The sequence below is a fragment of the Meleagris gallopavo genome, chromosome Z, assembly GCF_000146605.3.
Source record: "Meleagris gallopavo isolate NT-WF06-2002-E0010 breed Aviagen turkey brand Nicholas breeding stock chromosome Z, Turkey_5.1, whole genome shotgun sequence".
Taxonomy (NCBI): Eukaryota; Metazoa; Chordata; class Aves; order Galliformes; family Phasianidae; genus Meleagris; species Meleagris gallopavo.
The window spans coordinates 36,505,317-36,516,535 of NC_015041.2; the positions used below are offsets into that span (position 1 = coordinate 36,505,317).

At 38.2% G+C, this 11,219-nt stretch overlaps 1 protein-coding gene across 3 annotated transcripts in view; it reads left to right on the forward strand.

The window, feature by feature from the left end:
* The first annotated feature begins 2 nt into the window (after positions 1-2).
* RMI1 (RecQ mediated genome instability 1) overlaps positions 3-11,219 on the forward strand; it is a 44,848-nt gene continuing 33,631 nt past the window's right edge. The window contains exons 1-4 of one of the 3 annotated variants that reach the window (XM_010725791.3): positions 3-81; positions 841-3,984; positions 4,926-5,083; positions 5,984-6,156. In XM_010725791.3, the coding sequence (XP_010724093.1) occupies positions 852-2,741 (1,890 nt within the window). In that variant the 5' untranslated portion in view covers positions 3-81; positions 841-851 and the 3' untranslated portion in view covers positions 2,742-3,984; positions 4,926-5,083; positions 5,984-6,156. Of the gene's footprint in view, positions 82-143; positions 385-840; positions 3,985-4,925; positions 5,084-5,983; positions 6,157-11,219 lie in introns of those variants that run through there. The other 2 variants (XM_031557327.1, XM_010725792.3) reach the window with 2 other exon arrangements.

Genomic DNA, 11,219 nt, shown 5'->3' on the forward strand with positions numbered 1-11,219 from the left:
GATGGTACTATGGTGGGACCTTAGGCAGTGTTGAGGCAGGTGTTCGTTTATGTTGCTGTAGGACATAGCGGCTAAAACCAGGTATTGTGTATTTTGGGTGTTCTGGGGGTGAAATAGTTGTGGGCACGGTTATACAGCCTGGATACACACAACTATTCCCTAAGCTAAGCAAAAGCTGCGGCCTTTTAGCCTCCGGTGATCGTCAGGTGCTGACTGCCGTGACGTGTTGCCGTCAAACTCTGCCCTGAGGCTTGAGATAGCAGAGGTATTTCCTGTGGTCGGGCCCGAAGCTCTCAGCTCCGGTGCCACAGGAGTGAGCAAATCTGTGTTGTGGATGGGGCCTTCTGCTTCTGTTCACGAAATGGGAGATAATGGTAATCTCAGGTCAGTTCCTGAAGTAAATTCAATGTTAACAGCGGCACTCAGAAGAAGATAACAAAAAGTAAATAGGAAAGTCTATTTTTGTGTGTAGCTCTGGTCATGAGATTTGTTTTGGTCTGGTCTTTCCATGCACAGCAAGGGGGAAGCAGTTGCGTACTTCTGATTAAATCATTAGGAAAGAAGGACTCCCCAAGAAGGGTTAGGTGTTGAAGTCTAAATACTGATCCTCCATGAGCAAGCTGCATGCCAGCTGAGGCTTACTTGTTTAAATGTTAGAATTGCATACTTATTTTTAGTATCTGTGGAAGCGTTTCTAGTTGAAAATGCTTCTATGTTGTCACACTTAGAATAGCTGGGCTTCTAAATGAGAGCAAATTGCTGTATTGTAGGAGTGAAAGGTATGTCACAAATTCAGCTGTTGTCAGAAGTGTAAATATGTCATTCTGGATTTTGTTTTAGCTTGAAAGAAAATGTCTACGCCTAATGTCACAGCAAGAGTGGAAACCTGGCTTTCATCTACATGGCACATTAAAGTTCCTTTGACATGGCTGGAAGCATGTATTAATTGGATTCAGGAAGAAAATGGTGGTGGCAACTTAAGTCAAGCTCAAATTAACAGGCAGGTGTTTGAGCAATGGCTGTTTACAGACCTAAGAGATTTGGAATATCCTGTTTTGCCTGTTGGTATCTTAGATGCCCCCAAAGGAGAGTTGTCTGGCTTTTACTCCCTGCAGATTGACTCATTGCTTGATGTTAGCCAACCGGCATATTCCCAGTTGCAGAAAATAAGAGGGAAAAGTACTGTAAATGAAGAAGTAACAGCCAATACTCAGGCATTCCAGAAGCCCTGGGAAGCAAAGCCTACCCGAATGCTGATGCTGCAGCTAACTGATGGGATACATCAAATCCAGGGCATGGAGTATGAGCCAGTGCCTGTCCTCCATAGCAACCTTCCACCTGGAACAAAAATCACCGTGCATGGTAATGTTGCATATCGTCTTGGAGTCCTTTTGCTTAAACCAGAAAACGTAAAACTCTTGGGTGGTGAGGTGGATGCTCTTCTGGAGGAGTATTCTCAGGAAAGGGTCCTTGCTGGATTACTTGGAGAAGCTGAGAACCCTGATTCTGTTGGACAAGCAGGTCATGAACAAATTGTTCTAGGTCCTGTGGATGAATTAGGACAAACTCTAGGCCCTTCGGATGAAGAGCTCTTGGCCAGTCTTGATGAAAATAATGATTTTATTTTAAACAATGAAATATCTTTAGAAAGTGGATACTGGAGTAGAAGCAACAATTTTAGTACAGCCTCAGGTTCACTCACTACACACAATGAAAATACTTTGCAACAGGAATCAGTAAGTCTTTTGCCTCATTCAGATGAACAAACTCCACCTCTTATGGAGTACGATGATGGCTTTTTAAATGACTTTCCGTTGGAAGATGACATTCTTTTGGAAGAAGAGATCCAAAGAGAACTAGAAGTAGTACCATCAGTTGCCAGGAATGGAAATGTAAATTTAAGTACTGAGAGAATTCCACATACATACCAAAGCTCCCATGGTTCATCTTTAAATGAAACTTCTGAAAAAGATGATGGATATATAAGGGAGAAGCCTGTAGAAGTTAACAGCAAGCAAAAAAATCTGGGAGGAACAGTATCTACTGGAGATAGAACTAGTATTAGTGGCTTTTTACAGTGTAACAGTGTATCTCAGGCTTGCAGCTCAGCGACTGTTCTTTTGGAAATTCCTTATGAAGAAAGACAGAATGATTTAGGCCTGGATGAGAGCAGCTGTCAATCCCGTCATGCTCCTGACAGCAGGCAGTTGAACGAGGATCCTGTATCTTTCTCAAAAACTGATCCAGAAGCAGATCAGCAGGCCATTCTTTGCAGACCAGAAAATGCATGCGATCTCGATTTAGATTCTCCGCCTTTCACATACATTTCCCTTCTCCTTGCAAAAAAGCCAGAAACTGTTACAGTTGTGAAAGTGAAGTGTTTTATTGTAACTCTTACTGGAAATCTCACAAGCAGTAATGGGTCCTGGGGTATAAAAGCTAAAGTCTCCGATGGCTCTGCTTACCTTGAAGTAGATTTTGCTGATGATATTCTAACAAGTTTGATAGGATTTTCAGTGCCTGAAATGCATATGTTGAGAAAAGATCCAGCTTTACAACCAAAGCTTAAGGATGGTTTAGAAAGATGTCAGAAACAATTGATAGATCTCTGTTGTTTGATGACTATAGAGTTTAATCCATTTCAGTCTAAAGCCACTGTCTTAATTCTACAGGATATTGATGCAAGACATCTGGAACAATTGAAGAAACGTTTAAATAAAGAACATGTACAACGCTACTGACCTAACAGAAACATTTAGATTAATATTTCCTCCAAGAGCTGAAAATTTAACATTTTGAAGTTAAGTGGTATGCCTCTTCTTTCAGAGAAAGTTGTAGAAAAATGAGAAGAGGGGATGAATTGATGGGAAAAAATTTGTCACTGTGCTTCTTAAGTGACAGCATTGAAATACATTTTTCACATAGTTCTGGCTTGATTTAAAATGTTCATGTATTGTTTTAATTTAGCAAAATCTTCTGTGTTCTTGACTGGTATTCTGTAGGAGCAGATTTTGTCAGGAAATAGAATAATAAAGAACAAACCTGCTTGTTCTTACTCTTTCACAAGGATGAATTCTTACCTGATATTTAAAAGGTAGCTGTGGAGGAAAGCAGTTGAGTAAATCACGATAGAATTATTGTTCACTTTTGATCACTTCTGAATATGCCAGCTTGAAAACTTGAGTGGATAGTGTTTGTGCAAGAGCCTGAGGTATAGAGAAGTGGAAGATTTTCTTCTAAATATTCAGGTGTAGAAAAATCAAAAAACCTACATATACATAAATGGGATTAAAAAAAAAAAAACCAACTGTATGTAAGAGGTTTGGCAATTAAAAAATATATATTTTATTAGCAGAAAATAATTATTTTAACAAATATGTTTCTATGTTTTGGCATGTTAATCATTGCTAATATTTTTGAACTCAGGCAAACTTATTCATTAGCTCTTACAGTGTTTATTAGTCTAATCTCTCCACAGAGTTGCTAAATACTTGTGCTACAAATCTCCTGTATAGTAATATTGGCCTTAATTTTTGTTTTGTATTTCTGCTTTTAGAGTGCATAAAAGTAAACATTAAACTTCTTTTATAAATTTTGGTGAAAGCTGTTTTGTCACCTTCAGAGAAAAGTTGTAAGTCTTCTTGAGTGTATAGAGAATGAGAAATATTTTTGTTTTTGTTCTTCCCTTTTCTTCTTCCCACCCTTTAACCTTCATTTTGCTGTTTGAAATGAGTAGAATTCTGAATTCTTCTAGGAGTAGGGTGATGACAGCAGAAGTCTGTGCAATGTTGAGAGAGCTTGCAGAGAATGTAAAATCGGTAGTGAAAGAGGGATTTTTCATTTGGGTTGTCATTATTTAACTTTTTCACAGCCTTTTCTCTTTCTAAACCATGGCTGCTATAACTTTGGAAGTTGCTGTGAGACTCTGTCAGTATTGCTTCCCTGCTTTGCCCCCAATCGAGAGTTTTTCTTCAAGACTCCAAGGTACTTAAAGAAAAGTAGGGATAATTTGCTAAATAAGATAAAAATGGCTGCAGGTGGAGAAAGGAAAAGTTCTGTGAGGCAAGGGCCTTTTTATGCCTTTTTGTTTCCAACAACTTAGAAATTTATGAATTCCTGTGTTCCTTTTTACTTCCTCTGCTTACCTTTCCCCCTCCAATCTGAAGAGAATCTGAGCAAACCATAACCCTGTTAGTTGTCTGTTTTTTATATTCTAGTCTGTTGAGAGTTGTGTGTCATTTAGAATTGTAATAGCAAAAATTTAGATTGCTATGAAGAATCTATTTTTGAAGCAACTGAAGCTCCAGCATTATAATGTGTTTGTTAATAGGGAACTGACCAAGCTTCATCTCAGGCAATCCCCTTAAAATGTAATACAGATGACTAATCTAGTTTTATGGTAAACTTTTACATTTCTTGGAGTTGCGGAAATTACTTAATTTCATTTGAGATGTTAACTTTATCGTGAAAGTCCTTTAAGTTTGACCTAAAGGAACAGTCCATGCATATTCTACCAGTGAAATGCAAGAGCAAACCATTCAAAGCACTTAAACAAAATAAGTGTTATCATTGTCAAAGCTGATCACCTCAAGTCACACTTTCACTCTTCCTGCATTTGCGTTTTTTTCTGCTGAAGGAAGTTCGTATGCTTTCCCCCCTCCCTTGGCCTTCTGCTTGCTGGAAAGAGACAATGTTACTTGTCAGATCTGTTCCCTCTCACCTCCTGCCCTACACATAAGTCTTCAGTTTCTGAATGTCCTTTTCCTGGAAGGCTTCTATGGGTGTTGTCAAGTGTATGCAACAACGTAAATCTCAGTACTGCTGTCTGCTCAGCAGTACAGTTCAGTACAATTTTCAGGCATGTGTTGATTCCAGATCTGAGTTTAAGAATTAATGACAAATATTATGTTTTGTTTTGTTTTCAGATAAGAAACGAAATAAAATTTCAGCATACTTAATTAACAGCAACGTATCAAAGAAGCAGTGACGTAACTTGTTGTGTGTACCAGTTGGTTTGTGCACAATTCACTTTATTGGCGATCAGAACCAACTTCGCTATTTCTGATCCCGATGCTTATGTGCTGTGAGTACATATGATGTATGTATGTTGCCTTTGCATGCCAAGCACTGATGCATGTCTGTCTTTCAATAATCAGAATTCTTACAGGTCAAGTAAGCAAACAGGCCGCAACCCCCCATCTGTGTTAGTGATCAACAAGAGAGGTGCGAATGCACTTTGCTTAGAAGTGGTTCAGAAATCCCTTACAAGCTGATGAAGATGATAGTCAATGTAACTCAAAAGCTGCATGCAGCATTCTATCAGAAAGCAGCTCCTGTTCTTTCTGTCCTCTCTTCTCTTTCTCTCTTCCTTAACTGTGCCCTACTTTCTTTAAGGATATTCACTCTCACAGTAGCATAAAGCAGTAGCTAGACCAAAGGATGTGGCAGGTTTCCAAATAGACTAGGCTTCAAAAACAGTTTGGGGACTAACCTAATCCTATTGGATATAAGTTTTTCCATGATGATGCATGTCACTGTAACCTGACAATGTGGTCTTGTTGAATGTAGGCAGCATCCTAAGGAAGGAAGCAACAGCCTGTTGTGATAATATCATCTTGAAGTGCCAGTTAGTAATGGTAAAGCACTTCCGAAAGGATGCACATAATAATTCCATCTAAGAGCATTTCAGTGACTTCGTGCTGAAAGAATGATATTTCAGGTCATATCAGTAAGAGAAGTTCTCATAAAAGCTAAATGGCGAATCATAACATTTGGTATTAGGCATATTTCTTAGTGTCTTGTTATAGTAATGTCAAGTATTTCTGTTTAGAATAAAAACCCAGTAACTTCAAGTCCTTCTTGGTAGGTAGTTAAGAGTGAATTACAGCAGAGTGTTTCTGAGTTATCCTAATGGGTAGCAAACTTTACCTGGGAGAAAAGGGCAAAAAGGACTTTAAAATGTAAATAGTACTTCTTATTTCAGATCCAGAATTCTCTGCATTACAGTCCCTGAAGAAATGGAACAGCAGAACAGCAACAGTGACAGAAATGGGAAGTAAGGTCAGCCTGACACTGCAATTTTGTTAAGCTCCACAGAAGAGGCACCAGTTTCCTATATATCAGCTTCTGCTACCCGTGTACCAGACTTCTATATCAGTATGTCCCTACTTAATCCTTTTTCCTTAAGGGTTGTTTTTTTTGTTTTTTCCTGCTTACACTGGGTTTTCCAACATGGCAAAGCTGTAGTGTGTTCCTGTCAGAATCTATCTTGCTTTTGTTTCTTAGACTGAACAAACTTACTTATCCTCTTCAGGGAGTGATGTGTGCTCTAGTCCCCTGACCACCTTGGCAGCCTACTGCTGGACATGCTCCAGAGGTTTTCTAATGCTATTGAGCTCAAAATAGGACACAGTGCTCCAAATGTGGTCTCACAAAGCACTGAAAACAGGAAGGATTATTTTCTTAAAGTTGCTTTCTGCTGTCCAGTAAAGCTTGGTATACGATTAGTTACCTTAAGTATAAAGACACTGTTATATCTGTATTGTCTTCTGCAGTATGCAGCGCTGCCTTTCTGCAGATCCTGATAATAGAACCGGGGAAGTGTGAGGCAGGAAGCAGACCTTAATCCTCGAGAAACAAGACTTTAAAACAAACAAATGAAAACTACCTCAATCTTTCCCATGTAATTTGTCCTCTCTCTTATTCAATGGCTCCCATTTTTCATCATCCCTGAATATACTTACAGAAATCCTTTTTGCTGCCATGCTCATCCTTGTGTACTTTCCTAATGTCCCTACAGTCTTTCAAAAGTTCCTTCCATGTGCTTCCCTAGTCACACTGAGCTCAGGCAGGGTCTGCCTGCTCAACCCTCTGTGGCACCTGCTTGGGGTTTAGTGCTTTTTCAGGCCTGCTTCAGAGAAGTTGTCCTAGGGAAGCAGCTTGTGGGCCTGCCCAAGCAAGGGGCTCTCACTGGGTCCGGGTAGATCCCTAAGTAAGTTTCCACCTGATTTCCAGAAGCTCAGAGTTATAACTCTGTTACCTTGCTCACTACTTGAAGTATTTTAAACCACCCAATAGCAGAATCACTCAGCCTATCCTTAGTTGTGCCCACCTTGAGGTCTTGTCTATGAGGCTCAGGTCACTCGGAGTATTGCTTGCCATCCACTCATTTTTCACATGCATCTTTGTACCTGTATGGCTGATATAAGCTGTAAGCTATTTAGAGGAAGGTTTTGTATTGTAACACAACTCACCATAATGATGGATTTAAACTAGCTTTTGTAGTGTGAGTAATGGAAGAACCTACCACTGAACAGCAAAAGAATTTGCTTAAAAGACAATGGCAACATGCAATTTATTGTTTTGTGCTGGATGAATTTTTAGAAAATGTAACTTTTCCATTATTTTCAAGGACAGTCAACTGATTTCAACAAAGTTTTTAGAATATGAAAAGGGTCAGGATGCAGGCAAATACCCTTGCATCAGTAATGCAGCCTGAATGGATAAGCACCTGGAAAAAATGTTTATAGGAGGAATGATAGGCCTGAGACTTTTACAGGCAAAAGAATTTCCCTAGTTCCTGAGGAAGTTCTCACAAGTCCATTTGCCAAAGAAAAGAAATCTACGTCAACTTGGTGGCTACTGAAAGTGAGGTAGGAGTTTGAATCTGAGTAGCTGAGTGCATTAAATTTTCAGCTCTTAAGCACTTTATCTGCAATTGGGGTGGGAATTTGGAGATATTTGGTATTTAGTGCTCTATAGATGAACTTCTGTGCCTGTTTCAGAAGCACCTAACTCCTTGAAATGGTTCTGCTGAGAGCTTGTGCAGTTAACCCGGCTGGCATGGACCACCCTGACACATTACACAAAAGAAAAGAGGCAGGTTATTATTTGTGCATAAAGGGTCAAGGTTTCTTTTAATGATGTTGATAATTACAGAACAACAGTGAGGCAGTAGATAACAGCCTGATCTTAAAGTACTGGTAGAATCATAGTCTTCACAGAGCATCCTTTTAGATTAAAAACAAAAAATCCTAAAACATTGAGGTGAGAATTTGCACGTATAAGAGAACCTGTGACAGGAAGGAATGTGATTTATACTCATTATACTCATTATGAGTAAATGTTCTACACCAGCAGCAATGAGGAAGAAATAACTGCAATTACAAGCTAAACATTTACAGCTGACTTTTATGCATATTTACCATTACAGTACAATTATCATTTAACAAATGTATAGTGTGTGTATAAAGTACACATGGCAGATATGACTTCAACAAGTGCTCCTAAATATTTTTATTATGCTTGTAAGCTTTGTCTGCAAAAACTTAAAGATATTGTGGGTTTTGTTTTTTACTGAGGATATTGTCTCACCCAGCATGTTTGAAACAAAAATGTTCATTCTATGGGGAAGCCTGCAAAATGGTCAGCTGTCTGGGATAACCTGATCCATTCAGTCCATTCAGTCATGGAAACTGGATTGGTTTGTTTTCTGTGGGTGGTGGTTTCAGTGCAACTGCATTATTTAAGGTATTGTCATAGACCAACAAAATCAGCAGATACTATTTTTTCTGTATAAAGATGCTTAGGCTGCTAGCATTTGTGCCAGTTTGCAAAACCCTAGTCAATAAATTTCCTTTAAGGTTTATGTGGAATTTAGCTCATTGAAAAAAATAAATGAGGAACTGATAATTTGATGTGATATTTCTGCATTTGCTTTAGATTTATTTGAGCCAGTACAACTACTAAAAGAAGCTGTCAGACATTTTACGTCCCTGTTTTCATGCTTGTACACCATCTTTTTATCCTGGGTTTAAAACAAGGAAAAATCATTGCAGTGCTGCTGCATTTAAAAACTACCTTTGATTCCTGTTGCTGGGTTGGACTTTAGCCTGAATCAGTCCCCTGAGGCACAAGGAAGTAAATGATGCAAGATTTGGAAGAAGCAGGGTGAGGGAGAGCTGCATGGGCTGGTTCAAGGTGTATAAAACTTTGGCCACAGGCACAATCTTGATGATGATAGCAACAGGCATCCTTGGAACCAGCTGGAGGAAAATAGGATGAAAATACAGGAAGAGGCCAAGTAAAGGATACAAGAGAAGGAAGCTAAAAAGGAAGCTAAAAAGCTCTGAACGGAACAGCGAGAGAAAAAGATCACTGTGTCCTCTGTTTTCTTCCTTGAATCAAACAATGGTTTTCTTAAGAGTAGTAAAGAAGAAAAAACAGAAGATTGGGGGAGGAGGGTAAAGGGAAATTCTAAGCTCTCCAGGCACCTAAGTGACTGTAGAATGCCCAGTTTGGCTTCAGGAAAAGCAAAAGAAGAAAATCATTTATATTTGTACTCAACAAAGTAGCCAATGAAGGTATTCAACATAACTGGAAGAAATTGCTTAATTTAAGGATAATTAGTTATCTACATTGTGTTTCCTATTGGGATTTTCTAGTCAAAAGAGAAAGGAAGGCAGAGTGGATCACTGTTTTCCCTTAAGTATTTCATTGAATTTTAATATTTTCAGATGTAAGAAACTAAAATATAGACTGCGCTTCTGTGAATGCATGCACAGATAATGTCTGCATATGAATGTCTCTTCCTCTCTCAGAAGTGGTAGCACGTTAACATGTTATTTAAGCAGACAGAGTGGTAGTAGTAACTTCATTTTTAGTGGCAGAATTTGAGAAGGTAAAGAATACAGATATTTCTCAGCCGAAAGGATTTGTAGGTCTAGATTTTCTGTTTTTTCTTGTTTGTGTTTTTTCTTGCTTTTTTTTTTTTTTTCCTCAGAATAAAAGCTATGGGTCTCAGCAGATGTTGAGATATATCCCTGCATGCTATCTCGCCATATTACATGCCATGCAGTAAGTGCAGCACAAATGGTGGCAACTTATCCATTTTTATGTGGTATAGGACTGTACCTTTCTCCTGGTTATTTAGCATCCTAACTTCTGTAAGCTGCATTTGTAAAGAACCAGCTGCTTCTTTTTGGTAGACTCCTTAAAATGTTAGATGACCGCACTGAATTTTGTAGCATTATTTACAAATGTGAATAGTAGCTTGAGAGAGGGAGGGAAGGATGCTCTCAGTGTTGAGTGTCCCCCTGCTGCATTTTAAATGATGCATTTATCTGCTCTTCATTTTTCTAAGTATCTTCTCCAGCTGTGCAGTTGTAATTCAGCACTATGATGTACTGTCAGTTTTGCATTAGTAAATACTTAGGATGTGCTGAGTAATTATGAAATAACCTCATAATGAAATGCAGCAAAGAGTTCTAATTAAATTTTAAAGTTGCTTAACAATAATTCTACTTCAAATGGGAATTTCCAGCCACGTATCCTAATGAATTCTCAGAATACAATACTGTAAATATATAAACAATATGGTAAACATGAACTGATTTTCCAGGCCTCCAGTGTGTGGAAAAGCAGTTGTAAGAAACTTTAATAAATCTTAGTTTTATAAACAAAAATACAAGAAGCATGTATAGGAGAGCAACAAAGGCTTATGTAGTTCAATGTCCCTGAAAATCTCTTCTAATGCATACTTAGAGTAACGTGACAGGCATATAGCCTTGTTTCTTTCAGCAGTCCCTGGTGTGTAGATCCCCTAAGCCTTTGCAATTAATATGCTCCTTGGTGGAAACTAAGAAAATGCAGTAACTGAACTAGACCCACATTAGAAGGATTTCAGAACATAAAACACTGGCTAAAAAGATAATTGTTGCTTTCTATTTTCCATTCAGAGACTGCTAAAGTTATATTTGAACAAATATTCTGCCCATATAATCTGTGTTCCAAGTTTATTGACATTGCTTTTTCATTCTCCTACTACACAGGCTCTTTTATAAGATGTGATACGTGCACAAGCACTTGTAGAAGTGCAGCTAATGCCATCATCCACTTGTTTTCCTATATTACTGTGTTCCTATATTCCTACATATTATATGTGAACTATATAAATAATTTACTTTCAGTGTTAGAAAAACTCAAGAAAGAAAATAACTTAATCTATCTAAGCACAAAACCCAACCAATTTAAAATGCTGACTGAAAATTTAAAAGGAGGATTAGATTAATCATGATAATATGAAATTAATACTTATTTAGGAATCATAGCAATGCTGTATGAAATGGTAAGGACAGCATTCTTCTGAGAGGACTTCTTGAGAACTGTTAACTTCAATGATAGTAAACAGAGACCTTTGAAGGAAAACCTTCATTAGATTA